A 13670-nucleotide genomic window follows, 5' to 3' on the forward strand; every position below is an offset into this window, starting at 1 on the left:
ATCCCTTCATGCCCTGACTAATCACAAATTTATCAACTTCTGCCTTATATATACCAAATGACTTGGCCTCCACAGCCCCCTGTGGCAACGAATTCCACAGATCCACCATTCTCTGGCTAAAGAAATTCCTCCTCATGTTTGTACTATAAGGACACCTCTCTACTCTAAGGCTGTGTCCTCTGGTCTTAAACTTGCACCACAAGAAACGTCCTCTTCACATCCACTCTACCACGGCCTTTCAACATTCGATGGGTTTCAATCAGGTCACCCCCCCTCGTTCTTCTGAATTCCGGTGAATACAGGCCCAAAGTCATCAAACGCTCTTCAAGCCATTCAATCCTGGAATCATTTTCTTGAACCTCCTTTGAGCCCTCTCTGGATTCAACCGCATCCTTTCTAAGATAAGGGGTGCAACACTGCTAATCGAAGTGAGGCCTCACCAGTGCTATATAAAATCTCAACATTACATACTTGCTTTTATAGTCTAGTCCTCTTGAAATGAATACTAACATCGCATCTGCCTTCCTCACCACAGACTCAATCTGCAATTAACCTTTAAGAAATCCTGCACAAGGACTCCCAAGTCCCTTTGCACCTCATATTTTTGAATTTTCTCTCCATTTAGAAAATAATCTACTCTTTTACTTCTCCTACCAAAGTGCATGACCATACACTTCCAGACATTGTATTCCATCTGCCTTTCTTCCAAATTATAGTGCGTACAAGCCAATATTCAACTGCACAGGGTAAGTCACTCATCCACGGAACCGAGCCAGTCTAATCAATCTACGCTGAAACCATCCCAAAAGAAATATTTGTAATTCAAAGAAAGATGCATACAGGGATCCAAGTCTGGTCGATCCATGGGTTCCTCTTGCGCCAAGACGAGCCCACCCTTAGGGTGAAGTAGCAACACCTTATATTCCGTCTGGGTACCCTCCAAGCTGATCGATTTCTCCTTCTGGTAAACAAATCCCACCCCCAACCTCCCTCCCCACCCCCCTCGCCCGCCCTGACTCAGCTGCCAATTACATACCCCTGGGTCCTCTCCTCCTCCTCTTTCTCCTCTCCCGTCAGATTCCCTCCTCTCCTGCTCTTGACCTTTCCCATCCACCTGGCCACCTTCCAGCTCGCCTCCTTCCCCTCCCCGCTCCCAAACTTCTCATCCTGGCAGCTTCCCCCTATCCTTTTCCAGTCCCCAAGAAGGGCCGTGCCCCAAAACGCCGACTGTTTATTCTTTTCCGCAGATGCTGCCCGAGTTCCTGCTGAGGCATTTTACGTGTGTTGCTCTTCTCTCTCCGGTGCCCTGCACAATCTCGGCAAGTCCTTCTTGTCCCTGTCACCGATTATAATTGCAAATCCGGGTGTCAATTAGCTCTACCAGCGGAATAAACAGGGCCTATATGATGCAGGGAAAAAGGCTAACACTGCGAGCAATGCAAAAGCCATTAATCCATTATGGAATGTCTGTTAGCCGGCTGCCTGCAGGGAAACCAGCAAGACATCGTGTAGCCCGTCAATCAGTAAGCTGTCCTGGTAGATCCACACTGACCAGATGCAGCTACGCTACAGTTACTGCCACAAGATTCCCTATTCTCTTTCCGTCTCTCTCTTCGTGTAAACCCTTCCTTTATTCCCAGCAGATCCAACATAAATATTCCAGAGGAAATAAACCCAGCTGAACCAGTCTCTCCTTACAACTGTAATGCTCTTATCCACACCCTGGAGCGGAGACTTCGTAACCTGAGGTCTGTGGATAGATTCCAGGGCGTCCCATAGGTGCTGCCTGGCTGCCTTAGTTCCTCAAGCACGTGATGCATCCCATTTCTGTTCTTCATCATCTTATCCAAGGGAGTCAGTGCTGCCCTCCGGTATTTGCTCAGCAGAAGACAAGCCGTGTTGCGGTCGACCGCAGGGCTCTGTGGCATTCGTGGACTCAGGATCTGGTCTCTCTCTATATATTTTTTTGGTGTGGTTTTATTTTACCGCTATCTTATATGCGTTTGCTATCTTGTGTGCGCGAGGACTCAGGGCCTCAAGCCGCGGTTGTTGCCTGTTTACAGCCTCCAGGAGAGGGGCGCAGGAGCTGGTGCACTCCACCGGGGGGCGGTGTGGCGCGGCGTTCAGGCTGGAGTCGGTGCTGCCCCCCAGTGTTCACTCGGCAGAAGACAAGCTGCATTGTGGCTGACTGCAGTTTTCTGCCGCATTCATGGACTCAGGGTCTGGGCTATTTTTTTGGGTGTGGCTGGATCATACTGATATGTTTATGTGCTTGCTACCTTGTACTTGCTAAGTATGCCTTGTGCTGCGTTTTGCACCTTGGCCCCGGAGTAACACTGTCTCGTTTGGCCGTATTCATGTATATTCATGTATGGTTGAATGACAAACTTGAATTGAATTGAATTGCATTAGGACTTCCAGGGATTTATGAATCTACACCTCAAGGTCCTCCTGTTCATAAAGCACTCCCTAGAACCTTGCCTCCTTGCCTTCGCGAAATGCATCACTTCACACATTTGCCTTTGTACCACTCAGATGATCTATATTATACCGCATCCTTAAAAACCTTCCTCCCTCTCTACACCGCCATTAATATTGTATACATGGTTGACACACGGTCTCTATATTATACCATTTCCTTAAACACCTTCCTCCGTCTCTACACCACCAATTTTATTAATACCTGCAGACTCGCTAATCACGCTCCACATTCATTAATGCTCTGCCTCACTCCATTGTCTCTCACTCATCCAAGTCTCGCGACAAACTTGAGTCACGCCGAGTCAGGCACTCAACCCACACACCTACATTATGAAAACAAATCAGGCTGACAGATTCTACAATTATAAGAAAATGGAAGTTAAAATTTTGATTATGTTTTCCCCTATCAGCCTTGCCATAGATGGGATGTTTTATTATACAACGTGCTAACTTATAGTTGGAGGTGCAGGAGCATTTTAAAGGGCTGCGTGCTTCTAATTTGCATCCCAGGACTGCCCATGCACATTCCGACATGTCGAGATGGTCAACAGCAATTAAATTACGCAGGGAGCATCAAACAGCAGCCGGGACCAGTTCAGCCAGTTTCAGAGCCAGGTGGATCTGTGCAAATGACCCCAGGCTTTGAACAAGAATGAGAACTTGCATTAAATTAATGGGCTTCAACAGAGACAATCCAACTGAGCAGAATACACCCATTCTGTGTAATAATTTTAAAAGAGGGAATTAAAACCGCATCTCACACGTAACAGCATATCTGGGTTATTTCAGCGCCAGTCATGGTTCTCTGTGGACAATGGGTTGTGATGTGGTGGCACAGCGCCACTTCATGGCCGAGTCCCATCAGATTCCTTCCTCAGTCCTTTAACTAGTAAGTCTGCCAGCTTCTCACTTGAGCCCTCTCCCCCACCCACCCACCTTCCCCCTCTTCTGGCTTCTTCCCCCTTTCCTTTCCAGTGTCTCAGCCCCAAACATCGACTGTCTATTCCTCTCCAATGACCTGGCCTCCACAGCTGCCTGTGGCAATGAATTCCACAGACTCACCGCCCTCTGGCGAAAGAGATCCCTCCCCACCTCTGTCCTAAAGGCTCGTCCTACTACACTGAGGCCGGGCCCTCTGAACTCACAGGTGGATAAAGAAACTCTTCACTAGACAAAAGAGTAGAAATTTTGCTGTCAGCAGAAGCAATCAATTCTGCAATTTAAAAAAAAGCTGAAATGAGCAGAGAGAGAACTGACGATTATTAGCACTGGCATCATTTCAGGGACATGGCTTTATCCTTGGACTAATGGAATGTCACCTGTGAAACATAGCTGCGTAAGTGTCGGATGGGAATGGGAGCCTATAATTTAAACATGTTATGCAAATGCCTGTGATTTATTCCACTCAGTAATACTTCGGGAGAAATCTTAAGTGACATGGGCGCTGGCCAAAGCCACTCCCTTTCGATGAAGTGCTGGAATGCACCACCAAATGCTGGAAACGCAGTAGGTCAGGCAACATCAGTGGCAAGGAATAAACCGTTGACTTTTCCAACCGAGACTGTTCATCGGGACTGGAAGTGGAGGGGGTGGGGAGCCATTATAAAAAGGTGGGGGGGGGGAGGACAAGAGTAAAAAACAGAATGTGGTGAGTGAGACCAGGTGAGGGGGAAGAGGAGGGGGGGGGTGTAAGCTGGAAGGTGATAGGTGGAAAAGGTAAAACGGCTGGAGGAGGAGGAGGAATTGGATAGGAGAGGAGAGTGGACCGTAGGAGAAAGAGGAGGAGGAGGTGACCAGAGTGGGGGGGGGGGGGCGGTGATGGCCAAGTGAGAAGAAGAATAATACTATTCTTTCACACTTCTGGTCAGATGCTAACTGCACTTCATTGGCTTTATATCTGTACTCGGCACAATGACAATAAAGTTGAATCTAATCTAATCTAAGAGGGGAGCTAGAATGTGGGAATGGAAAAAGACAGGTGGGGGTTGAAAGAACTGGAAGGTAGGGAAATTGATTTCCCTGCCGTTGGGTACGAGGCTACCCAGAAAGAATATGAGGTGTTACTCTTCCAACACGATAGTGGCCACATCGTGACACATGTCGTAATAGGACTGGGCAGTGGAATTAAAATGTTTGGCCGGCGGAAAATCCTGACAGTTGAAGGTGCTTAAGTGTTTTTTTTCCCTTTGTAGTGTGACTACTGATGCAAGCCTCACTGAATCCAAGGCTGAGCTGGAGGTGAACAACATGTCTAGCTACTCCTGTTGCTAGTCTGCACTCTATGCTGTCCAAATGATCAGAAGTGAATCTTAAACACGAAGAAATCAGCAGATGCTCGAAATTCAAGCAACACACATAAAAGTTGCTGGTGAACACAGTAGGCCAGGCAGTATCTCTAGGAAGAGGTACAGTCGATGTTTCGGGCCGAAACCCTTCGTCCTGACATCAACTATACCTCTTCCTAGAGATGCTGCCTGGCCTGCTGCGTTCATCAGCAACTTTTAGGAGTAAATCTTAATTCTTTTTGCAGCAGTGGCATCAGTTTAAATTGTAACCTTCTGCATTCTCATGAACCACTGACTGCCCTCCAGTCACAGTGGAGCTATGAGCTCAGAACAAACAAAAGAGCTGGTCACTGGCTTCAGGAAGTGGGTCAGTGCAGAGTGCAGACGCTCCTGTTTACATCGGCAGTGCTGAGGCCGAGAGCTTCAAGTTGCACAGAGTGAACATCACCAAAAGCCTGTCCACGTGAACGTCACGGCCACAAAGCAGTGCGGTTATCGCAGGTCGTCTTGTGTGGATACAGAAAGGCTGCGGTTCCACTTACGCACAGCTCTCCACAGAATTTGTGATTTTGCTTTGCACAGACGAAACACACCAGTACTGGGTCAGTTCATAGAACAGACAAGAAAACGAAAAGCTTGCTTCAGTTTTTTTTAAGTCTAACACACACACACACACACACACACACACACACACACACACACACACACACCATCAAGCAAACAGCTCATTATAAACAAACAGACTGTTCCTAACAAAAGTATGCACTAAGCTGTCTTGATCAGCAAAACTTCATTCCGGAGATACCTTTCTCCGGGATTTTGAGTGAAGCTTACCGAGTGTAGCGGCTACTCGAACAACCCAACGCTGCTGCTAGAGACCAAGCACCAGTACTCATCTTGTTTGACTCGGCCTTTGATCCACTCCAATAATAATGTTCAAAAAGTCAAAAAAATGTATTTCATCATCTATTAGCAACTAGCAAAACATACAATCTTAAAATGATGAAACTAAATCGAGCAATATTAAGCAGGCTTAATCCAAGTTAGGTAGAGTTAAGCAATTTCAAATGCAGTCCCCAGCTCCAAACTCAGCAGAATAAAGCATCAACACGTAACTTACTCCCTTTGCCTTAACCCAGTGGTCCCCAACCTCCGGGCCGCGGACCGATACATTGCCGCGAAGAATGCAGTGGTGCAGCGGTAGCCAGAACGCACCCAGCACATCTTTAAGAAAAAAGCCAAAATAAACAAGCTAATTAATTAGGTGCCGCCCGGTTGCCGATTGCGGTCGCCTCTGATATGGGCCGACATTTACGTGCTGGGCGGCACCTAATTAATTGGCTTGTTTATTTTGGGTTTTTCTTAAAGATGTGCTGTGTGCATTCTGACTACCGCTGCACCTCTGCATGCTTCGCGGCAATGTGTCGGTCTGTGGCCCGGAGGTTGGGGACCACTGCTTTAACCACACCCCCACCCAAGTGACTAGCTACCATAATAAACACGCCACAGAGAATAACAGTGCAGACAGAAAGCAGGTGTGCGGCTCCTACACCGGGAGAACTCAAACAGTCAGAGCTGATGCTGTTAATACGAAGGTAAGTAAAGGGCACTTCAGTCAACTTCAGTTTGTCCAGTGATCAGGCAGGAGAAACCCTTCGCACTTGCCTCTCATTAAACCACTCTACCTCGAGCGGCTGTCACAGACAAAACAGGAAGACCCCAGTGAAGGATCCTGTCCAGTGAAGAAACTCATGGTCTTCTGTGGCTTCAGGATCCCCAGACCGGAGTTCTACGCCATAGATCCCTACCGTTAACCGAGGGATCTGTAAACCCCAGGTTGGGAACCCCTGCTTCTTGAGAAAGATAGGATGAATGAGGGTGCTTACACCTTGTTCGAGGCCGATGAATACTCTCAGAGGTGGGCGATAGTCGGGAAAAGGGTGGGAATCAAGATGGTCCGTTCCATCAAATGTGAATGAAAGGGATAAATGTTGACAGCGTTTGGACAGTCACAGCTCCAGTGACCTGGGACCGATCCTGATATCTGATACAGTATGGAATTTGAACATCCTCCCCGCGTGTGCATCATCTCCCAGTTTCCTCCCACAGGGCAAAGATATATACCTGTTGCCCATTGTAAATTCTCCCTCGCGTGAATGCTCAAAGGTTCACAGGTTCTTTTATTAGCAAAGTACATATGCAGTATACAACTCTGAGATTCTTCTTCTCCAGATAGCCACGGAACAAAGAAAACCATGGCAGTCAGAACGGAGAAAAACAGCAAACACAATCATTCACCCCCTTCACATGAAAAGCAACAAGAATGTCAACCCCCACCCCCACATGAAACGCAACCAGAACACTGACCTCCAAACACCCCTCCCTCCCACAAAAACATGAGAAAGAATGGGTGAAAACACAGAATATTGCATTAACTCCACATCAATTCCATCGAGGCCTTTCACCATTTGATAGGCTTCAACAAGATTTCCCCCCGCCCCCACCACTATTCTTCTGAATCCCAGTAAGTAGTGACCCAGGGCTATCAAACGCTCCTCATATGATAATCCTTTCAATCCCAGTATTGTTTTTGTGAACCTCCTGTGAACCCTCTGCAATATCGTCACATCCTTCTCAGACAAGGGGCCCAAAACTCCTCACAGTACTCCAAGTGAGGCCTCACCAGTGCTTTATGAAGCCTCAACATCACATCCTTGCTTTTATGCAGACTTTGACATCCACCAGCTTCAGTATCTCTCCGGTGACTTCATTCACAGTCCCAACACCCTGCACCAAACAAATCCTTTCTTTCCCCCAAATACAGCAAAAGATGGCAGCGAGCATTCAAGTCAACATCAATGCCTAAACTGGCCCGAAATATAAAGGAAAGCAATGTAACGAGACCAGCAAGCAGAACCACACAACAAAATTCACAGTATTTCTGACTAAAACCTACCTCCATTTTCCCCTTCTCCCCATTATGGTGGGTGCTCAGTAGTGCATCGTGAATGAGCTTTATCAGGAAGGATTTGTGCATGTCATGGAGAAAGGACCCCTCCACCCACACAGAGTCCATCCTCTCTTTAACTCCCTTTTGTTGCCATGTCCTCTTCCCAGCCAGACATGAGACTCCTGCATTTGCCCTTGGCGTCTGGACAGGGACCGCACAGTTAGTTTAAGATGTCCGCTAGAGAAACTTGGTGGAAAGTAGAGATTGAGAATGAATTTAGGTTTCCCTTCAACAGTACACTGACGTCTAACAGCACCTCACTCTGTCCAGTTTCACAGAACCAGGAAATACAGAATTAACTTGGAGTCATAGAAAGGTATGGCACAGAAACAGGCCCCTCGGCCCATCTAGTCCCTGCTGAAGCCATTTAAGTTGCCTATTCCCATCGAGCTGCACTGGGACCATCGCCCTCCATGTACCTACCCAAACTTCTCTTAAACCTCAAAATCGAGCTCGTATGTATCACTTGTGCTGGCAGATCATTCCACACTGTCACCACCCTCTGGGTGAAGAAGTTTCCCCTCGTATTCCCCTTCAACTTTTCACCTTTCACCCTTAACCCATGACCTTTAGATGTAGTCCCACCCAACCTCAGTAGAAAAAGCCTGTTCGCATTTATCCTATTTATATCCCTCATAATTTTGTATACCTCTATCAAACTTCCGCTCAATCTTCCACATTCCAAGGAATAAAGTCCTAACCTATTCAATATTTCCTTATAACTCAGGTCTTCCAGACCCGGCAACATCCTTGTAAGTTTTCTCTGCACTCTTTCAACCTTATTTACATCTTTCCTGTCGATAGGTGACCAAAACTGCACACAATACTCCAAACCAGGCCTCACCAACTTCTCATACAAATTCAACAAAACATGTCGCGAAAAATAAACCTCTTTTAATTGATTCACAGAATACAGGAATCACAGAAGACATTACCCACCCCTAGTTTTCACTGTGAGATATCATACAGGCCATTTCTAAGGGCAGGTCCGCAGTCAACCATTTTGTTGGATCTGGAGTCACATGGGGGGCCACACAGATGATTTACCTCCTAGTGAACCGGATACGTCTCTACAATACGATCACCATTGCTGAATGACCGATTTATTTTATTCCCCGGCTGCCGTTTAAACCCACGTCGGCTGGTCGCCATCCCAGAACAAATCTGCCTACCTGCCAAGGCTTTGATACGTGAGCGTTCGAAGAGTCGCGCTGAGCTGTTCTCGTTGTCCCACTCCTCCTCACCGGCATCCCACCGGTTGTTAATGTCATTGTACTGCTGCTGGATTTCAATGCTGTCGTAGTCCGTGCCTGTTGACATCGTGCTGCTCATCCTTCAGGAGAACCCGCGCTCCTCGATCACAGCTGCAAGGCAAGAGGAGACCTGCTTAATCACCGAGTGTGGTTAAAAAAGGAACAAGCTGTTAAGACTATAGAACACAGGAGCAGAACTAAGCCATTTGGTCCATCGAGTCTGCTCCACCATTCCATCATGGCTGATCATTTTTACCGTATTATTTATTTTTTTGGGATACAGTGCGGAATAGACCCTTTCGGACTACGCTGCCCAGCAATCCCACCCCCTCCCGATTTAATCTTAGCCTAACCACAGGACAATTTACAATGACCAATTAACTTCCCAATCAGTACATCCTTTGAGTGTAGGAGGAAACCAGAGCACCTGGAGGAAACCCACGCGGTCACAAACTCCTTATAGGCAGCAGTGGGATTTGAACCCAGGTCTCCTGTACTGTAAAGTGTTGTGCTAACCACCATGTTACCATGCCACTCTCTAATTATTGTCCCTCTCAACCCCATGCTCCTGCCTGATATTTGGCGCCCTGACTAATCAAGAACCTATCAACCTCCATTTGCCTCCACAGCCACCTGTGGCCATGAACTGCACAGATTCACCACCCTCTGGGCTAAACGAATTCCTCCTCATCTCTTTTCTAAAGGGACGTCCTTCTATTCTGAGGTTGTGCCCTCTGGTCCAAGACTCCCCCGCTATAGGTAACATCCTCTCCACATCCAGTCTATCTAGGCCTTTCAATATTCAATCATTCTGACAGTTCAAACCGCTCTAAATATGTTTATCTCTCAAGATAATTCCCAAATTTGATTCACAGAGAGGTCCCTTGCTCTACCCACCTACACTGGCACAGGATTAGTTACACTCACCGCATATGCGCGTATTTGTTGGGCATGTGGCCAAGTGGTTAAGGCATTCGTCTAGTGATCGGAAGGTTGCTAGTTCGAGCCTCAGCTGTGGCAGCGTGTTTGTGCCCTTCAGCGAGGCACTTAACCACACATTGCTCTAGTGTCTGTGTGAGGAGTGGTGCCCCACACAGACTTCCAATCTGCGCCTTGTAAGGCATGAAAATGCCCGACGCAGGCCTCCTATGGTCTGAGTCGACGTTCCCTCCCTCCCCTCCCCCCACCGCATATGCTGTCTACTATACAACAACCTGCTAATTACCACATAGTACCATCGGTGAATTACCATTGCACAGTCACTTCCTGCAGAACCATTCCCTAGCAACGCCTTCAAAGAGAAAAGATCAATGCTTTTGCCACTGCTTGGGCAAATGGAGGGGGCTTTGATATTTCTGTTGTTCTACGGGGTTTCTTTGTTTCGTGGATGTCTGTGCAGAGGACAAATTTCAGGTTGTACAACTGTGTACGTACTCTGATATTAAATGGACTTTAAAACCTTTGAAAAAAGATGGTCTATCTTAATATTAGGTATGACAGTTCGGTGCCAGAAACAATTCTTCACAAACTGCAACATTTCTGATTTTAGATTACGTCCCTTACACAAAATGGCAGACACCTCCGTCCATGAATATAATTTCACAATTCAAATCTGGAAATGAGTGGTGAGCGTGTATATGGAACAAGGGTCTGTTGGACCTGCATCGGATTCGTACCAAGAATGATGACACAAAGGTCCTTGTAAAATCTCTCCATGGCCTGGTTTGACCATCCAGAGCACCAATAAACTACAAGGACAGATCTCTTTGGACTTAAGGTGCAATTTGCTTGAATTTTCCAACTATTAAAGACTGCGTATAGGGTCAATAGAATTGTTTCTGGTGCTGGGCCATTGTACCCAATGCTGCGATGGACAATCTTTTTACAAAGGTTTCGAAGTCCATTTAATATCAGAGTACAGTTATACAACCTGAAATTCGTCCTCTTCACAGACATCCACTAGTTGGGAGATGGGATTTGGAAGCATTTTAGAGCGAGGCTTTTCGAATATAAAGTTAGGATGGTTTGGACATTTAAAAATCCCAACTGCAACAGGCAACACGGCTCAAATATTACGTTTAAACTTGAGACGTTGGACCTTAACTAAAATTATGAAGAAATTGCGCTGAAAGATGAAGATGAAGAAAAAGGGTTAGGTCACCGAATAACACACACAAAATACCAGAGGAACTCAGCAGGCCAGGCAGCATCAATGGAAAAGAGTAAACAGTTGATGTTTCAGGCTGAGACGGTCTTGGCCCGAACTGTTGAATGCTTATTTATTTCTGTAGCTGCTGCCTGGCCTGCTGAGTTCCTCCAGCATTTTGTGTGCGTGTGTGTGTGTGTGTGTGTGTGTGTTACATGGATTTCCAGCATCTGCAGATTTCCTCATGTTTGCAGGTCACAGAATAGCCCTGATCTCACGAATGCATCTAGCTGAACAGCCTCTTCCTGTTTTCAATTTTCAAATTACCGTGGGGCGGCACCATAGCAGAGCAATTGGTGTAACGCCATTACAGCGCCAATGGCTCTCGGCTCAATAACGACTGCTGTCTATAAGGAGTCTGCATGTTCTCCCTGTGTCCATGTGGGTTTCCTCCGGTTCCCTCCCACATTCCAAAGACCTACAGGTTAGGGCTAGCAAACTGCAGGTGTGTTACGTTGGTGCTGGTAGCATAGTAAGACTTGCTTTGTGAGCAGTCTGAGAAACGTCTCAATCTCCAGCACATCCTCGGACTGCATCAGTCATCGAGGCAAATGACACATTTCACTCGAAGAACATGTGACACATAAAGCTAATCTCAAACTTAAATTTAGAGCGGTTTAAAAGTCGATTCAAAAGCAGACTAGAATTTACACTGAGGCCCATCTCACTCCAAAAAAAAATGGATTAAATGAACAAGTAGGAATGTCCTAAATAAGCATTTGGATCAGAAGATGCAGTCTATGTCTAGCTTGTCCTAGTTTTAAACTGGGACACCTTTAAAAGAGATTGTAAAGGTCACAATATATCAACAATTTTGTGTTTTCCACTCTATCTATAGCCGCCTTCTCTACATGCAGAAGTTGCTTGGTTTCTCTCATCCTTCACGGCATAATTTTTAATACTTCCTTTCAGCATGGTGGTGCATAATTAATTGCACAAACAGCTTCTCACCACTGAATTCCTTCCCAGCAGTTCAAAAGAGAATTCAAAATGTTGTCTGAAAATTAATAGCCCTACTTCACCAAGTCATTTTTCATCCTGTCATTGCTTGTAGAGCTGTTCGACACTTGTGTAGCTTTCCAATTCTATTTCAAATTTCCAGCATCTTACTTCTTAAAAAAAAAACATTATTGATGGTTTTTTTTTTAAACGAAGAGATTTTTAATCCCTCACATTGTGGGATGGATGTAGGATTTAAGTAAATTCCAAATTCTTTCAAACAGGAGCATACCACAGTCTACCCAGCGCTGAAACAGGCAAAGTAATATCTTTAATAAAGTTGATTAGATACTGGGCCTCATTATGATTATCCCTAGTTTGACTTCAATTCTCTCAATGACTCATAGCTTCTTCCTTTCTGCCGTCAGATTTCTAAATGAACATTGAACCCATGAACACCCCCTCACTATTTTTTAATTTTTGTGTTTGCACTATTTACTTAACTATTTGATATATAAAAATGGTTGTTGTGACGTGTCTAGTGTGGTCGTGTAGTGGGGTCGTGCCTGTCGCTCTCACTCCCAGCTCCCACCGCTGGCGAGCAGTCTCGGGAACAGGAGAGCTGAATGTGTCAGTCTCTCCCTGCCAGTACACAGTCTCTCCTACAGCAAGCCTCACGTCGTGCCCCCTCGCCGGCGACGCACGGAAACTGAACTCCTCTCGGACTCGGGCTGAGCTACAGAGGACGGGGAGGAGGTCCGGCCCCTGCACACGTAGCATGCAGGCCCACCGGTGTGTGGACACGCCCTGGTGCTCGTGAACCAGACCCCCAGTGATGGGTAAATAGCCCCACTGCCTTGCGGGCAGCCTCGGGAGAGACGAAGACTACGGGAGTAAAACCCAGACAGCAAATCCGGAGTGGAGCCCCTATGGGAGCCGGACGTCACCGAACATCCTTCCGGCAGCTCCGGCAGCCGAGCTGGTGACAGACGTATCGCTTCATAAACTTTCCTTTGGACTACACCGGTGAGGCCGAGAGGGGGATCTTGACGACTGGGCATCTCAGGATCTCCACACCTTCCGCCCAGGCTGGTGATGATTATCATCACCCATTGTCCTTCGAGATAGACGGACGGACACGGACACACACACACACACACACACACACACACACACACACACACACACACAGTAATTCACAGGGTTTTTCTTTCTATTATCATGTACTGCTGCCGCAAAGTTAACAAGTTTCACCACGTATGCTGGTGATATTAAACCTGATTCTGATTCACCACAGTAGGTCGCCAAGATTTACACTCAATGGCCACTTTATTAGATACGCCTGCTCGTCGATGCAAGGATGGAATCAGCCAATCATGTGGCAGCAACTCAATGCAAAAAAGCATGCAGACACGGTCAAGAGGCTCAGTTGTTGTTCAGGCCAAACATCAGAATGCGGAAGAAACGTGATCTAAGTCACTTGGATCGTGGAATGA

General features: G+C 46.6%; 1 protein-coding gene across 7 annotated transcripts in view; it reads right to left on the reverse strand.

Annotated features, from left to right (window-relative positions):
* The window catches only part of LOC134339548 (spectrin beta chain, non-erythrocytic 1-like), a 509093-nt gene that overhangs the window by 335009 nt on the left and 160414 nt on the right, over positions 1-13670 (reverse strand). For 6 of the 7 annotated variants that reach the window (XM_063036164.1, XM_063036163.1, XM_063036162.1 and 3 more), the window contains one exon: positions 8949-9140. In XM_063036164.1, coding sequence (XP_062892234.1) covers positions 8949-9108 — 160 coding nt within the window. In that variant the 5' untranslated portion in view covers positions 9109-9140. Of the gene's footprint in view, positions 1-8842; positions 8845-8948; positions 9141-13670 lie in introns of all 7 variants that reach the window. The other variant, XM_063036170.1, reaches the window with a different exon arrangement.

This window comes from Mobula hypostoma, chromosome 30 (genome assembly GCF_963921235.1).
Source record: "Mobula hypostoma chromosome 30, sMobHyp1.1, whole genome shotgun sequence".
In the NCBI taxonomy this organism is placed as follows: domain Eukaryota; kingdom Metazoa; phylum Chordata; class Chondrichthyes; order Myliobatiformes; family Myliobatidae; genus Mobula; species Mobula hypostoma.